The sequence below is a fragment of the Natrix helvetica genome (genome assembly GCF_964273705.1).
Source record: "Natrix helvetica genome assembly, chromosome: 4".
Taxonomy (NCBI): Eukaryota; Metazoa; Chordata; class Lepidosauria; order Squamata; family Natricidae; genus Natrix; species Natrix helvetica.
In genome coordinates this window covers 42,808,482-42,826,827 of record NC_138550.1, presented here as the reverse complement: position 1 = coordinate 42,826,827, position 18,346 = coordinate 42,808,482, and the positions used below count along the sequence as shown (strand labels likewise).

Genomic DNA, 18,346 nt, shown 5'->3' with positions numbered 1-18,346 from the left:
GCAGAGACCTCAACTGCTATTTGTAGTCATGCCACAATTTCATATCAGTGCCACCTTTTTCAACTTTTTCCAGGCAAGGAAGTAAGAAAACAAGTATAATACTTTAAAACAATACAGGACATCTCTTGTAGTTTTAAAATAGTTTGCCTTTGCATTATTCAGTATTCACAACATATGATATATTTGATAAATTAACCTATATATTTCTTTTTAGACCTCATTGAAATGTGCAAAGGAGCCATTAAGTTGAGAAATTATGAGTGAACTGAAGATGAGAAAATATGTATCTTGCAAAGTTGGTTTTAAATCATTAGAGATTTTTGTCTGCTAAATTTAGTACCTATTCTTCTATACTTTAAAAGAAATAAGTTAAGTCAGCATTTTAGCAGAAATGCACAAACTTTGAACATAAATGTTTTCTGCTAAATTACATGTGCAAAATTGGCTTCAAAGCTCATCTGTTTGCTAGATAAGAATTTCCCTTGAGCTTCTAGCTTTGGGTTTGGAGGTTAGCCAGAGGACGGAATAATCAGACTCAGCATAGATAAAATAATAAATGAAGTATTGAAACAGCTACTTTATCCAGAATATGCTTCTTTGCAGTTTGAAACACTGTCATATTTGGAATGCATTTATTTGTCTCCTCGGAATGAATTTTGCATTCTGTTTTAAAATATTTTTTTCATAAGAGAAAAAAAAAATCATTTTCAAGAAATCTTGAATACTATAAATCTTCTAATATCACATTTTTCCTAAATTACCTTATTCATATGTGTGCACGTGCACACACAGTTAGAAATTTGTATATAGCAAACAAATATAGCATATTTGTATATAACATTATTAGTTTAAGGATACACATAAAACCAGTTATTTAACTTCTAAATTTTTTCTTGTTATACATCACATCAGGTGCTTCAAGACAACCCAGTTTTAGAAGGATTGTTATTTACTTAAAATTTCTAAGGGGTTCATATGCCAAAACTTCAGGGATAATTATTAGTTGTACGATGGCAGTGTGGAAGTTTGTCAGTTGAATATCCATTTAATGTTGATGTTATAACAATACTTCAGCAGGTTGTTTGACAGACAATGGAATGTTCCAAGGATCTGGCACTATCTATATAATCAAAGGAAAGGTTTGATATTTTTTCTAAATCGAAAATAATGAGGCTTTCAAGACTGATGTCAGCATTTTTAGTAGGTCAATCAAAAAACAGACACCAGAAGCAGTACTGGAAAACTAGCTTGTTGTTATAAGGTATAATATGGAACAGTGATGGTGAACCTTTTTGCCACCAAGTGCTTAAATGGGAATGTGCGTGTTGTGGAACGCCAGAAACCGCCAGAAACCCATGACTAGCTGGCCAATGTGCATGCACGCACTGGTAACCTAGTCTTCTGGTTTCCAGTAGGTGCATGTGCTCTGACCAGATGGTTTTCACACACGCCAGAGCACTCAAAGACCAGGTGGCAGGCGCATGCTTTTAAAAAAAAATGTTGGCTTGTTTTGTTTTGACTATCCTTGCACAGGAATGAACTGTTATCTCTCTACCAAACAAAACAAAATATAAAGGGAGAAGACCTAACTAAAAATAGAACATAGAATCAAATGATATGCGTTTATATTGCAGGTACATATTATTGTTACACTTAATATTTAAAATATAATTTGGGTTATTTGTAATGCTTCATGAGAAAAATATTTGAAAGAAGATAAAGGGGACTGTTAGCCATCATTTTTGAAGAAACTCCTATTTGAACATTGAGTCATAAACAAAGAGGTGTGAACTCTAAAGCAAAAAAACATAAAGCATACCTGAAAGATTTCTTGGGTACTAAAAATTGATTTCTTATTATTCTAGAAAATGTAATCATGGATTATAAATGTAAATAAAAACTTAATGTTAGCTGGATTATATGTGTCATCTGCCCTTCCTTCAAAATAGCTATGTATTTCTATTTCAAACGCTGTATATACTGCGTTGAAAGTGATCCTCTGTATATTAAATATTTATCCAAACTTCAATTTACAAATGAAACCATATTAAAAAAAAACCAACACCTAGCAGTAGTTACCATGTTGCCTCGAAAATAAGACCCAAGCTTATTTTATTTTGGGTTTGAAAATAGTACTCAAGCTTATTTTCAGTGAGGCCTTATTTTTTCTTTAACAGCAGAAGGTGTGGGAGCACAGCTACTGCTGGACTCTCCATCCCACTGTCTGCTTACCCCCAGCTGCAACAGGCCAAGCTTTCAGCATGCCACAGCCTTCACCCACCCTGCCTGCTGGGACACTACTCAACCACGGTAGGTGCTTTGCTGGCCACTTAGCAGCTGCCGATGCTGCTGCTGGCCTCGCAGGGCTCTGCCCTCCTGGCAGGGTGGGTGGAGGCCAGGCATCATGAGATCTTGGTCCTGATTGAGGCCGCAGGCAATCAGACAGTGGGACGGAGAGAGCGGAGCCAATGGTAACCATCCAAACACTTTTCGTCCAAAGGGAGACAAAGCTTTGCCTGCTTGCAAAGCAAAGATGCTTTGAAACGGAGCTAATTACTCCATTTCAAACTGTCGCCTTTGCAAGCACACAAAGTTTTGAGTCTCTGTCATTTCTCTGCCAAGGCAAAAAATGTTTGGTCACCTCTGTAGCACTTGGGAATGGAGTGATTTGCCTGCCAGTGCCACCAGTGCCGCAATGCAAGCCTCCCATGAGCCTCCTATGAGTCAGGCAGCTGTGCAGCACATCCGGATTGCCTGTCTTCTCCCCATCTCCCGTCTCTGCCTCCAAGCTCAGACTTACGGGTATTTGCATTGCACCATCGGGACGGCAGGCTATGCCTGCTACCAGACACCATCAGCCCCCTCCCCCATGCTAATCACCTCTCATGCTGGCCAGACCCATCTCCCTGGGCTTATTTTTGGAGTAGGGCTTATATTAGGCCCACCGCAAAAAATCAGGCTAGGCCTTATTTCCGGGGTGGGTCTTATTTTTGGGGAAATACAGCAGGTATTTAATTGCTATTTTCATTTTCTTTCCTGATTTAAACAATTAAACTTTTCAAAATATTTTACTGCAATTTTTAGCAATGTGTGAAGTCAGCATAACTATTGACAATTAATTATAGTCTGCATTATTGTTTTAAAGAAATTATTATTTTATCCTGTTATTAAACTATGAACCTGATTTATGTACTAAAGGAGTTGTTTTCTACTATTTTAATGGTTGTGTTGTGTTTATATGCCTTTTCTTGAAAGCATGTTTTTATTTATCTTGTTTTTTTTTTAAATAATTGATTGTATACTATCAAGAGTCATGTTTGGTGAGATGGGCAGCTATGTACACTCATTAAATAAATAAATAATAAATGTTAGTGACAATTAAGTTCATTAAGCAATTAAGTTCATCCAAAAAACTATATCTGAATATTTATTTATAACAATCTTTGAAGAATGTGAATGATCAATATAATATGCATTTCCAGTATCAACATTGCTTGAAAGCACTAAAGATTAAGATTGTTTGAAGAAAGGAATATGAAGTTTATTTATTTGATCAAGAATTAAATAGATGTTATTTCTGATACTTAATGGACTTTTGCTGACAAAAATATTGAAATGATGGTGCTTTATGGATTTGTTTATAGATAAGAGAAGGGATATGGGAAGAAGACATCATTTGTTGTAATTTAACAGAAGTGAAAAGTTACCAATATTGTTTATGCTTGTGATGAAGGTTGGGAGCATGTCTTTATATATTCCTTTTAATTTATTTTATTATAGTCTTACCTTTCTTTCTTTCTTTCTTTCTTTCCTATTTTTTTGCTTTGCACTTTTACTATTACTTTTTATTTTTATTTTGTAATTATAATCTTTTAAAAAATTACTTGGAAAAAAAATAACATTCCCAATGCATCACACAACTGAGAACAATCTCTAATAACAAAAGATACTCAGTCATTGTAATTTCAGAATAAATTACAGAACAATCCTACTGGAACAGAAGGTGATCTATCATATATATAGACCCACAGGAACATCCAGAGCTGCAAATAATGAGAACAATGGGGGGGGGGGGGAGTATTCACCTGTTATTAGATATTTCTTTCAAATAATTCACTTTTTAAAATGTCCATACTGAAATTGTGGATATTAAAGCAATTATGCCGACTGTAGTTTTCATGTGGACAAAGAAACTTTAGGTGCTTAGAATGGAAATCAATCAGTAAAATCTATGATTGTGCTTTCAGTGACTAACAAGGGTACCGAAATGGGTGCTTTGTGTCTATCAAGATTCAACTAGCCTTAAAGATATGGCTGAGGATGTCTGATTATTTTGTGAAAATAGAGTGACTAGCTTAAAGTGCTGGCTTTGTGCCTTATTTCTGTCTGGGTGCCTTAACTACTTGCTGCATAGAGAATCTATGTTGGGTTAGTACAGTACATATTATTTTTTACAAATATTTAGTTGAGGTCACCCAGAAGAGGACTAAGGTGGGACTAAAGCCAGCACTTTAATAACTGTATCATCTATGACAGTGATGGTGAACCTTTTTGTAAAGGTATGCCAAAATTGTGCTCGTGCGCATTATCGCACATGCGTGCGTGCCCATACCCACAATTCAATTCCCACCCACCCACCTGCGCATACGTGCATGACCCCTCCAAGCAGGGGGGAATTTTTGCCCTCCCCAGGCTCCGGAGGCTTTCCTGAAGCCTGGAGAAGGTGAAAACCGCCTTCTCCAGATCACCGGAAGCCCTCCAGAAGCCAGAAATAGATCCTTTCTGAACTTCTGGTTGCCCCACTGGGACTGTTTTTTGCCCTCCCCAGGCTCCAGAGACTTTCCTGGGGAAGGCAAAAACAGCCTCTCCAAGCCCTCTGGAAGGCTGAAAATCAGCTTGCCAGTGCGCGCATGTGTGCAAGAGCTGACAGCTCGCGTTCCATAGGTTTTCCATCATGGATATATGATATATAAATAAACATTAAAATAATAATAATAATTTATAATACATGTATAAATGTTCAGTTGACTGAATTTCATGTTTAATGAATAAAATATAATATTATGGTTTATCATGTATTTTTTACAGACCAGACCCAGTATTATGGACAAAGGATGGTGGAGAATTACCGGATCCAGAAAGAATGGTTATCAATGGTAGGGAGCTACACATTAATCCCCTAAATAGAACGGACAATGGTACTTACAGATGCGAAGCAGAAAACTCTATTGGCCTAAACAGTGCAGAGTATGTTCTTATTATACATGGTGAGTACTTTATTACTGATATGATACTGCGTATTTACCTGTGCTGTAATTCGTTGTATTTATAAAATATTTATAAACTTGGAAAAGTATTAAATGTTGTTTGGAATTGATGACTATATGTGCATGTAACAGACGGAAGGATACAATATATTGTTGATGGAAGTTATTTTCATACATTAAATGACTGAGAGAGAGAAAAAAACCATAAACACAATTTGCCATTCAAGCTCTCAAGTTCTGCACCATTGACTTCAGAAATCCAAATTCAAGTATCCAAGACAAATGACTGTCTAGTGGGTGCTTAAACAGGGCCGGTGAAGGAGACCTAATTGTAACTTCTGAACAAAATATAAATTAGTGCTTCAAATGGGATGTCTTCAAATGGCAAAGGAAAAAGGAAAAAGAAAATGCAAAAGTGTTTTTTTTAATTGATGCAGAGTTTTATATGCAAAATGATCATGGCATATGTTTGCTTACCTATGATATTATGATTTATACCTGAATATCCCAAATTCTATTTAATCGGGGCTTACCTAGAATTTAAAAAGGAATTTAGATCCTCGTAAAACAATGTTTCTGTATTTAGAAAAAAAAAGTGTGACGAACAAGCAATGTGTACGAAATGTTTAATTTTCATGCTTTTAGTTAATATTTTATCTAAGTCACTGCAAACTCATGTGCAGTCTTTATTTTTCAGAATAACTTTATGTGTTCAGTAAAAGTATGGAATTAATTTTATCAATAGTTATTGCATCAGTTGATTCAAAATTACTAGCTCTATATATACTTTTTAATTAGTCACTTGTGGTTGTGTTGTTGAACTACAATTTTCAAAATCATTCCAGGAATCAAAATTTGCATTAAGTCATTGATAAAAGTATTGATATATATGATGTAGAAAGTATGTATATGGATCAGATGTTCTAGTATTTTCAAAAAGTTTGAGTTATTTATGCTTCCTTGCTTTTTAAAGCAAACTTTAAAAATTGTTCTCTTACATGAAACTGCCTTCTCCATCCCTGAACACCTGTCAGATATTATGTTGACTCTTAGCTTCATCAAAGTCCATTTGACTAGTATATAGAAAGCAAGAGGTGCCAAACAGGCATATGATACTCTTTGGCAATATGATCCATTATAGTTCTTCAAATATAAAAAAAGGTGACTATGACAGCCAGAAAAAAAGTTTGACAATGAATTAGATACAAAATCATGGACCAAATTCAACTTATTTTATGGTAAATTGATATTTTGTAGTTAGTTAGTTAGTTAGTTAGTTAGTTAGTTAGTTAGTTAGTTAGTTAATATATTTGGGCCACCCACTCACCAGTGATTCTGAACATCTTACAAAAGACAAAACAAGTATTTAAAAAAATACAAAAGAGTGACCACAAAAAACTGAAGCAGAGAGGCAATACCCTACATAATATTTCAAAATTACAAAGCAATTAATGGGACCACAATTCATCATTAATCCAATGACTGTGGCATGAAGCAATTACTGCATGTTTTCTTAAAAATCATTGTTGTCACACCTATATAAACACACCTGCTATGGAAGAAAATTTGTGATAGCAACCCAATGATTTTCAAAAGCCAAAATCAGTTCTTTGATTTTAATGTAAAGTTTATACATTCACACACACACCATTCCCTCCCATCCTCATACATACCAGTGGCCTTGGCTTGGCCACTACTCATTGAGGAAGTTTCTATACAGAAAGCAATTTATCAATAAACAAATAAATATACATTTCTTTATACAAGCTTCCCTTCATATAATTCTTCCCATAAAAATGGCAAAGAAATGTTCAGAAACCATAATATATTTTGCTAATGTTTTTAGTACCATAGCATGATAGGTGTTTAGAAATATGGGTGCATTAAAGTTTATTAAATCATTTTCCTTTTGCTACTAGTTAATTGTTTGCACCCTGTTGATCTGATTATCTCGCTCGATGGGAATCAGAAAAAAAAGTGTCATTATAAAGATTACGTTGTAATGATAAAAGTTTATCATTGCCCAGTTGATGACACATTCTGTAATTTGGTAGTCTTTCATATTATGTAGCTGAGAATTGACCTTGCTGACATTTTCTGTAATGGGTAATTGAGGTGTTTTTGGTTTTTTTTTTTTAATCCTAATTAAATTTTTGCAAATATAGATTTAGAACTACAGAGGATAATTGCAGTTTGTGATGAGGGAAAAGGTGTTAATTTAGCAACACTAGAATCATCAGAAACAAAATAAGATTTTTCTGGCATTTCCGAGTTTTTAAAGGTTCCATTATTTAGCAGTGTTTGTGGTCAAGTGTTTTTTCAGTACAGTTTGATATTACAAATAAACAATTTCTTATTCTTATCTTGTTTTTAAGCAATAAGGTTATAAGTATAGGTTTTTGGACTGCTTCAGATGGAACCTTTTTTGTCTTTGCATTGTGAACATGGGGAAAAGTTTTTGACTTTTAATAGAGGACATACCCTTATCTTCATTTTGCACAAAAATGTCTCTATCATTTAATATATTCTTCCAATACAAAGTTAATAAGCACCATAGTTTGGTAAGGGAACTTATGATAATCTTTTCTCTCTTTAACAGTTCAGTTTAAGAATACCAAGCACAGAGCCAAAAGAAAATAGTTTCCTTCCAAAAAATGCTAAGGACATTTACAGGAGCTCAGCAGAATAGTGACTGCACATTTAATTTCATTTTTGTCCAATTGTTCATGTGACCTGATTATGAGTTATGCCTCATTCTGTTTCTTATAAAAGAGTAAAACATTGGAAAGATTAAAAATTGAAGCAGTCATGGCTTAAATATTAGCACCATTCTCTTTAGTTCCTTTTCTGAGTTCTTAATTTCTGTTCTCGATTTTAGAAATTCAAAAACTTGAAAAACAACTGTAAACTTTCCATTGGCTTAATGTTTATCATCTCAGTATACAATGAATTGGAATCTTATGAATCTAAACCAAAAACATATCAATTCATAATCTATGTGTAAATTTATTTTGTTTTTCTAGCATCTCATGATATGATTCTTAAAATGTGAAATATAAAAATAACCCTGATGGATCATATATGCAAATACACAAATGTGTCAGTCAATCAGTCTCACTGGCTGGCTGGCTCTCTAGTGATCTATCAATCTATCTCACCTCCAAACTGAGAAGAAAAAATCTGAGCTGATTGCTAGATTCAGTAGATTAGGAAATTGCAGTGTTTGGAGCCTTCACAAAAGTATATTTGTGCTCTTCGATCGCTTGAATACTTTCTCACTTTAGATTGTAAAAGACATCAGATTTACGGTTGAAAGTCAGCTAATAATTCAGCTTGTAGACTGAGTAAGAAAAAAAAATGATAACTAGTTAATTTAACATTGAATAGTCCTATGTCTTTTAACATATTATTTTTGCATTGAATCAACACTTATGGTAAGCATCATGAACAGTTCTAATGTTATAGTTAATGATAAGTCAACTCAGAGAATAAAACAATTCTTCTAGAATAAAACTATGCTAAAGACTCTTTAGAAACCCGTGCAATGGAAAAAGAAAGCTGAAGCAAATCTAGTCTTCCAAATGCTATTTGCCTAGAATCTTGGGGGATTTATTTTTAAAGGAAGAAAAGTTTCCCAAATCATTGGCTCAGATATGTGTTATATTTCAGTTTTCCAAATATTTAGATGATTTATAAATGTTTTCTTTTTTTAAAAAAATTCAATTATTTTCTGTCACACACACTATTTCCTCCCTTTTTCTCTTTTGGGGTTGCAGAAGATACATATTTATTTTAAAATATGCGTAGCCACTCTTAAATACATCTATATTACATCTTTTTAATCAAGTATATTACTGTTTCATTAACACTATATATAAGAAACTATTTGATAAGTTACATTGAAACTGAGGTTCTAACAGCGATGAAGAAGATGAAACAACAGCAGGGAATGCCTGAACAGTTTATTCAATCACAAATGACAAAATCAGTATCTTGTGTAAGCAACTGGAACTGAACGTTGGAAAAAATAATCTATGTATTTTATTTGTGAATATATCAGTTTGGTCTAGTCTTTAAGGCACTAGGTTATAACCATGAGTTCTAGTCCTGCCTTAGCCATGAAAGCCAGCTGGGTGACCTTAGGATGGTCACTTTCTCTAACCCAATTCACCTCACAGGGTTGTTGCTGTTGTTGTTGTTTTGAGGGGGGGGAAAGAGGAAGGTATGCTAGATATGTTTACTGCCTTGAGTTATTTGTAAAAATAATAAAAGTGTGATACAAACAAATGAAATAAATAAGTAAAGTACCATTTAAAAACTTACAGAATTACAAAAACCAAATATCTGGTGTCAAAAATGTTATTTATATATTAAAATAGGTTCACAGAAACTTTCTTCATAGTGCAACATTTAAAATCATGCATCCACATTGGCATAAAGTAATCATTGAAATTGTCTAAAGATATAAACTCAAATCTAGGAAATTGTCGTTTATCGGATCTAAACAATTAGTATATTTATGTTTGTATTAGCTAGCCAAAATACTGTATATGTTTTCCAATCTGACTGGGAAATTTAAAAACTGAATATGGGACACAGATAAATTATTACATTAATTATATAAGAGATTTCAATTCTTTCTTTCTGTAAAAAAAAACTTGCAATAGCTGACTTCTAAATGTGTGTACTTGTCAGACATTCACAATAATACATGCTGCTGGCCAGGTACAGAATGCACATTCCCATGAGGGAGAAATATTCTTTGTTTTGTACATAAAGGCAGATACATCTTCTAGCCAGGCTGGGAAGTGAGAGAGTTTTGAAAATAAAGAATAGATCTCGAAGAGAAGTTGCTGAACCAAAGCTGGAAAAGAACAGGATTTATCTCATATTCCCAGTAGCTTCAGATTAAATTTTGAAATCACAAGCAAAGGGAAAGTCCAGGAAATAGGCAAACATATACTTCAAGTAGCATCTATTTCTAAAGACACTGATAAGAATGATTTTGCTCTAGATTTATTTTTCCCTAAATTGTACAAGTTTAATGCTTTTATTCCTCTGTATCAGTTATTAAATTGAATAAGAAACCTTACAGTTTTATTCATCTGCCTTTTCATCTGTCAAGAAATCTGATTTATACTATTATTTTATTTTAAACTGTAATATTAATTTGAAACTTCTAACCAATCATTTTGGAGCAGAAAACAGGTAATTTGTGGCTATATTATGATCTGCTTGGAGCACTGCATTTTCTTCTGAACTATTCTTCTAAGCAGTTGTTTCATCATGATATGGATAGATCCCGTTTTCTTTTTCGTCTTTGAATGCCTGCATTTTAATGTTAGCCATTTATATTTTATTTATTTTTTATTTTAAAACAATAATTTTATTATTTATCAAGAGTCAGATTGAGGAAGGTAGATAGTGGCTAAGTACAGATTTCAGGTGACATACTGTACACCTAGAACAGATAGAGTGACAGCAGGGGATAGCTACAAATTTGATACATGAAGCAAGAGATGCCATGTCCTGAGGAACCAGAGGTGTTTTTTTTTTTTGGGAAAGGATGTATCAAAGTGAATATCAGGGGATCCCAGATTAAATTTTCCTTTGCCGAGTGCTATGGAATAATCTGGACTTGTTTGCATTCTAAACATTCAACCATCCTTTAATACGTTATCATAATACAAATGAATAGGCTTCAACCTCTTTGTATGGAAAAAAGCTACACTAAAGACATCAGTTTGCATCAACAAGGTTTCTCAAGGACCTTGCAATTCGAGGTTATAAACAACTCTGTGAGTACTCAACTGCTTGAGTACTCAGACAAGCAAAGCAGTTAGAAAAGAAAACCAAGAAAGAAATGCAATAGCAGTTGGTAAGAGGAAGGCTAAATAACAACACAAATCATTATGTTAAGTTCTTTGATAGTAAGTTTCCATATTTCAGGTCTTATATTTTTATAAACTCAAGTAATCCACTCACTCTGTTTCTTATTACATTATTCTATATTGTGTAACCATTTATCAAGAAATTATTTACAATTTATTTTCTGGACACAATCAGTATTAATAACTTTTAATATCCATTGACTTTCATCATAAAAGACATGATAGCTGCCCAGATATATAGAGATACATCTTATATAAGAAATGAAAACTGTTGCTGTCTGAATTTCTACTCAAATTCTAAATTTGAATGTTTATTCAGTTACTGAATTAATGAAAATTTCTACTCAAATTCTAAATTTGAATGTTTATTCAGTTACTGAATTAATGAAGATTTATTCATGACGACTCACATTTCCTAAAATTTTTGAAGGTGTAATGCTTCTAAATTTCATTTTGATTGCATTTGTTGCATTGTAATTTTACTCCAACAAGTCAAAATTTGTTTTTTATATACAGTTAATGGCTTATGACTTACCAATGTAAACGGGTGGTTGGTTGCCTGTCTCTAGAGAAGTCTAATCTTATCTAATGAGCAACACAAAACATTGAGATTCAGGAACAATAAAGCTTTATGAGGAGAAGAGAGGAAAGTGGAATAAAATCCACTCATTCATATAAAAATTTGCTTCTTTTCATGACTGAGTTGGCTAGACTTGACCTGGGCTGTTGAATAAGACAACTGCCTAGCATTGATAGAGATTCAGACAGTGGAGACTTCCAACAAAGATCTGTACAGCTTTTTCTCCAGCAGGTCAATCACATATTCTTTTCCACATCATCTCTGCCTTTTGTTGTCCTGTTAAGGTTACTAAGACAAATGTGACTTGCTACATGGCAGCTAACTGTTCACTTTCTTATATCCAGTTGCTGTTTTCCAGTCCCTGTCTGATCTTGATGAATTGCTTTCCAATTCCATGCATCATTGGATGACCTAAAGATGCCCTGCTACTGACCCCATTATCCTATTTCCAAGAAGGAAAATATATTTTCAGATTTCACTTGCCTATTACTTTAACTATCACTAGTACAAGTCTGCTTCCTTTCTCTCAGAGTTCATGAAAAGTTAAAATGGAGTTGCTTTAGCCAGACTTTAGCCAGAGTTTAAAAGAAAACTAAAGTTTTGTTCTGTGTTCTACTTTGATTTTTCCTAAGTGTTTTTGTTTCTTAATGTTTATTGTCTGTACTATAATTGATGGAATATTGATTTCAAATAAAAAAGTGTTTTTTTTTATAAATGGCCTTAAATAAACAATAAAAAGATGAGAGCCACTCTGCTTTGGAGCTCCTGTGAAGAGTCAGTGTCTCTCAGCTGTTTTTCCATACTTCTTCCCATCCTGGAGCCAGTGAAAATCATGCTGCCCTAAATCTTACTTCTCACACAATGAAAACTTAGTAGTCTTACAGGATGTGATGCTATCTAGATACAGCATCTATAACAAATATCTAAGGACCATGATTTGATGGTGCCCTCAGCTAAATTGTTGCCATGCTTTACATCATCCAACATGTGAAAAATCTTTTCCAACAAGCACATTATTGTTGAATCATATACCACATTATTTTCCAATCCTACCATTAACAGTTTAACCTTTTACCCAAAAAAAGTATTCATGACTTCTGGGCCAGTTATTTCATGTATCAATCATGTATGCATACATGTATGTATGTATGTGTATGTATGTATGTATGTATGGCAGGCATCTGGAAGAGACTCTGATATTCAAAGCTGACCTGTTTAATTTAAAAAGCTGCCATTTTTAAAGTATTAGCTAGGTGTTAGTCAAATATTTAATAATTTGATAATAACTTGTCTTTTATTTTCAGCCAAAAATGTTTTACCTGAAATTTTTAATTGGGATTATGCCAGAGAATAAGTTTATCATGTAAATACATTTCAAAATTTAGTTCACAACATCATCCAAATATGCTTTGAAGTTTTTAATGCAGGAAGTACAATAGAAATACATTTAAGTTAAGCCAAATACTTGCCATGATGTCATTTTTATTAGAAAATTTTAAATCAGTTATAAATTCTTCCTTATATTTATTTGTATACTGTCATCAGATTCTGGGATTCATATGTTTGTTTTCCTCATCTGTCACTAGTTGTTTAATAAGATGAAAAGGAATGTCCTGAGGCTAAAGTATATAATTTATTAGTCATTATTTATCTAGCATTTAATCTATTTTGTTTTAATAATTTATACCACTATGGAGGTTCTGTGAAGCCATCCTAAATACTAGATAACTGGTTCTTTATTTCATCAAAGGATATTTGGGAAGTACAGGTCAATGACTTATATGATATAAAAATGTGTAGTAGTAGTAAATGTGTGTAGTAGTAAATTGATTCATTTCAATTCAGTTTGAAATCGAGCTCTTCTTATTGCTTAGAGAGGTGGTATTCTAACTCTTATGTTGCTATTCTATAGAGTTTTGTGGATTTCCTTTCCTTTTTTTAATGAACACAAGTGCGGGATTTGTATTTGGTGTGTCCAGCATGATAACATGTTTAAATGTGTTTAATGAGAAATTAATGCAGAATGTATGAGTAACAAGACATAACTCTAAATAGTTTCTTTTTGGTTTGTTAATGTGATCAATTTATATAGCCACAAAAATCAATGTGGCAATCAAAGAAAAAAAAAAGAAATAGCAACATTAATTATAATGAAACATATTGTGTGCTAGAAGCAAAATCAAGCAATCAAAAACAACCAGAAGCTCTACCATTAGAAAAACATATGCATGAATTAAATTGTTGTAACTGGAGAGGCAAAATGAAGTCTCAGATCTCTACTTCTCCAAGACCACCAGCTTCTGAAAAAGAATCTGCAAGCTTCAAGAATACCTAAAGATGCATTTGATTCTAGTGCGAAAGTGGAAATAGTTAGGCTGATTCTATGAACTAAGCTTAATTTCACAGTTTTAAGCATCCAAGCTAAAACTCATTTCTGCTGAATTTAAATGACACTACATCAAAACATGGGTATGTTTAAAATATTTTTAAAATAATCCTGACTTACTCGGACCTATATAATAATTTAATAATTTATTACATTATTTACAAATTTACAAAATAACAGGCATAAGAATATCTAACCAGCTAATAAAAAAGAAACCAATTACAAATACAATAAAAAATATTGAATATGTGTACAAATTTCGTACTGAAATGAAAACAATATTGGCACACTAAGTCAAGATACTAATAAGTCAAGATAGGTTATTAAAGATATTAATGCAAAGGAAGGATAATATGAGAAAAAGACATCTTATAAGTAGTTGGTGTGAAATAGCTCCATTTTTACAAAATAATTGGGTTTGAACTGATGTGCCTTTCCAAGATTGGAATCTGCAAGCATATTTTTTTCAGTTGCATCCCTAAATGTAAATGCACTAATCCAATTTATAGATTATCTTGCAGCTGTAACCCATTCTTTTCCAAGAAAGACTACAGTTCATGACCTACATAAAAGTGATGTTGAAGATATTAAAAGAGCACGAAGGAGGGTTTAAAAAAAAGGAAACTTGTCAATTGTCATATATCAAGGGGGGAAAAAACCCTAAACTATAGTGAAGTCAAAGCATTTTATTCCACCATTGGAATAAAAGTGCTTGAATAGATTTCATGGTCAGGACAGAACTTTAAAGAGAATTAATAAGATTATAACTTTCCTATATCTCTCTTGACAGAATTCATTTATCAGGACATCCAAGCAAATTTCAGTGCCAAGTGTTAGACTTGATTTCTCCCCCAAAAAGGTTATGGCAGTCTGTTGCTGATTGTCGTTCCATTCCCATTTGAAACAACAGCATTTCCAAGTTTTAATTTTCTATGACATAATATTAAGTTACAGTGTACTGGCACTATAGCTATGCTGAGGGAAGGTTTAGTTTATTTTCTGTTTCCAAAACCAGAGAACTAACTCATGGAACAGGTTTGTTTTTGTTTTTGTTAGTCTTGTCATGTATTATCAAAGACAAGAAACCTCCACTTGGTTTTCAGTGATTGCTCTTCTCCTTTAGATTACTTTGAAATCTACATAAAACTTGATTTTGGCATAGGATTGTGCTGTAGTTCACATATACATTTGTGAAGCGCCTATTCAGTTATGTAAACAGCTTCTCAGCCGTTTCTGGAGCAGTTGTAAAATAATTATTATATGGCAAAATAACCCCCTCCCCCTTTTTTTTTTTTGCATGATTGCTAACCTATCCATGCATAATAATGCTAAGAAATTCACAAATTGTTTCTTTTAAAAAAAAAAAAAAGCATTCATGATTAATGTTGACTAATGTCAGTTCTATTTAATAGTCATGGCAGTTGCTCTCCAGGCAATGTTGTAGTTTGTCCTTGTGATTAATGTGGCAACATTAAATTTTGAAAAGCCTGCCTTAATTTTGATAGTCAGGGTTATCTCCTATTGAGGAACTGCTTTAAATGTTAATATGTTAAGGATGTACGCACAGGGTTATATAGATACCTATGTGAAAACTTTGCAAAAGTAAATGTTAGAGAATAATAATATTTGCTCTAATTAATTGGGAATGGGACTGTGACATTTTGGGGTATCTCAAATGTATTAACTAGGGGGAAAGACAGGTAGTCTTTTGAAATGGCAATATAATTTGCAATGCGTAACATTAGGAATAGGTCTAAAATCAAAAAGTCTAGTGGAATAATTAGCTGTGAATGGAGGCTGCTGGTAAACATAAAATATTCTAAACCTCAGGATTCTGTGCTTTGAAAATAATCCTCCTATATGATGCTGCCTGATTTTATTTACCATGTATCTACAGAAATAATGCTCTCATATTGGTTTTCAAAGAAAATGAAAGCTGTATTTCTGACTTTTATTATCCTCCACAGATATCATTAGCTATTCCTGAACTAATGGTGTTTTTAACTCTGTCCATGTGGCTAGTTTCCTAGATACACAGTGCTTGAAGTCAAGTTTTTGAACATTTTCAATGGTTTTCTTCCATGTTTTCTTTTTCTTCTGTGTCTTTTTAACAAACAAACAAAAACTTCAAGCAATGAAGATTTTAGATTTTAGGCAGTGAAGTCCCCTTCCCTCCATCCTCTGTTTATTGCACTTTCAGAATTAAAAGATCTATCTCATATACACTTTCCATACATACATATGCACACATGGAATTGGAATAGGGAATTTATGGTGTGATTATCAGTAATGCATTTAGACTGACATGCAGCAGTTCTTGGTTGAGAATATGTTCTGAATGCTGATAATGCTTGTTTGTTTCTCTTCTGATAAGTGTCCTCTATAGATCACTCTTTTAATAGCATATTGATGTAAATAGCTCCCAAAACTGCCCCCCCCCCCAACTAATTATTAAGGTTAATAAACTTTTTCTTTATGTTCACCAATGATGTTGAACGATAGTGAACCCTATAAAAGTTAAGGGTTTTTTATGTGTTTCTGCTCTGGGTCTTAGCAGATGACTGTGTCTCTAACAAAATGTGGAAGAAGACAAGCAAACCAAAACCAGCAGCTTTTAGAGTTAGTAGTTCGTTTGCTCACATTTTTTTTTCATTGAGTCTGTCTGAAAAGTAGGTGTTTTAACATACAACCATCACTTAACATGTGTATTTATTTTAGCATGATGATGTTGTGTTGTCATCTGCCACGCTGACACAGCATGTTATTTCATCCATATTTGCTTTTGTTACTGTACAAGGCATTTAAAATGGCTTAGCAAAGAAATGAATTCTTGTCATAAAGGTTTACTCTCTGACTTTAAAACTTTTCTTTTGAACAATTCTCTCTGTTGGTTGGTCCAAAATTCAGTCTGATAGTATTTGAGCATTCAAAAAAGAAAGAGAGAGAAAAAGAAAGAGAGAGAGCTAATGTCAAGAATTTAAAAGTATGTTACCTTACCTTTGTTGATCTGTGCTAAGCATGTTTTAATTGATACATTTTCTACACATGTGTATTGACAAGCTGAATCATTGTTATGCTGCTTCTCTCTGTTTGCATGATATGATTTTATGTTATATTTTTTCCACTCACCAGATGTTTCCAACATTTTGCTTCCCACCACTGTCATCCCCTCCCTTACCACTGCAACAGTCACAGCCACTGTAGCCTTAACAGGCATAGGCACAGTCACATCGGCAACAGCTATCAACACCCGAGGTACAGTATACTTCTTTGTTATGGCCAGAAAATCACAGTATAAATAGGCTCTCACAGGGCTAGAAGCCTTAAAAGAATGATCAAAATGCTAAAGGAAAAATGACATTTCTGTGCACATTTTAGTTTTGATAAGTAAGAAGTCCAGTTTGGTTGTCTGCAATTAACATAGCTGTGAATGATTCAACAGCATTTTCTCTAATGACATTTATGAATGTGGGTGGGTGTTTTAACTGCTTTCCTAAGTAATTGCTTCCTTAAAGATTATCATATTAAACTTGTGTTAGAAGCAAACCTACTTAATTTTAAATTAACATTATCTCTTAAGAGGATATGTGTTCTGTGGCTAATATATTGTCTTTGTACAAAAGATTTGTATTTAACCATATATTTATTTAGAACTGTTTAATTAATGATTTTAGTGTAATTTCTTAATAATTCTGTTTAGTGAACAAAATGATAGGACTTTCTAATTTCTTATAGTGACTTTGTTTAATTTCTCACCTTCAGTGGAGGATTTACTTTACATTTTGGAAGTCTAATGCATCTTTTATTAGAAAATTGTTGGAAAGTAAATATACTGTATAAAAGAAATCTGACACGTTCCCAATTTCCCCCATTTACTGTACCTCCAACCTATGTTGTTATATACATTTAAGTTCTAAATATACTTTACAATCTTACAGCTGAATTCATGATTTCAGCTAAGTAAGTTGAATGAAAACAAAAATTTCATTAGAAGTACAGATAGTCCTTGATATGCAACAGTTCATTTAGTGGCCATTTGAAGTTATAACGGCATTGAAAAAGTGACTTATGACCATTTTTTGTACTTATGACCATTGCAGCATCTCCAGGGACATGTGATCAAAATTCAGATGCATGGCAATTGATTCATATTTATGATGGTTACTGTGTATCCTCCTGACAAGCATAATCAATGGGAAAGCCAGATTCACAGATTCAATTG

At 33.2% G+C, this 18,346-nt stretch overlaps 1 protein-coding gene across 3 annotated transcripts in view; it reads left to right on the top strand.

Annotated features, from left to right (window-relative positions):
• The window catches only part of CADM2 (cell adhesion molecule 2), a 374,063-nt gene that overhangs the window by 318,831 nt on the left and 36,886 nt on the right, over positions 1–18,346 (top strand). For 2 of the 3 annotated variants that reach the window (XM_081952063.1, XM_081952062.1), the window contains 2 exons: positions 5,089–5,267; positions 17,257–17,379. In XM_081952063.1, coding sequence (XP_081808189.1) covers positions 5,089–5,267; positions 17,257–17,379 — 302 coding nt within the window. The remainder of the gene's footprint in view (positions 1–5,088; positions 5,268–17,256; positions 17,380–18,346) is intronic. The other variant, XM_081952064.1, reaches the window with a different exon arrangement.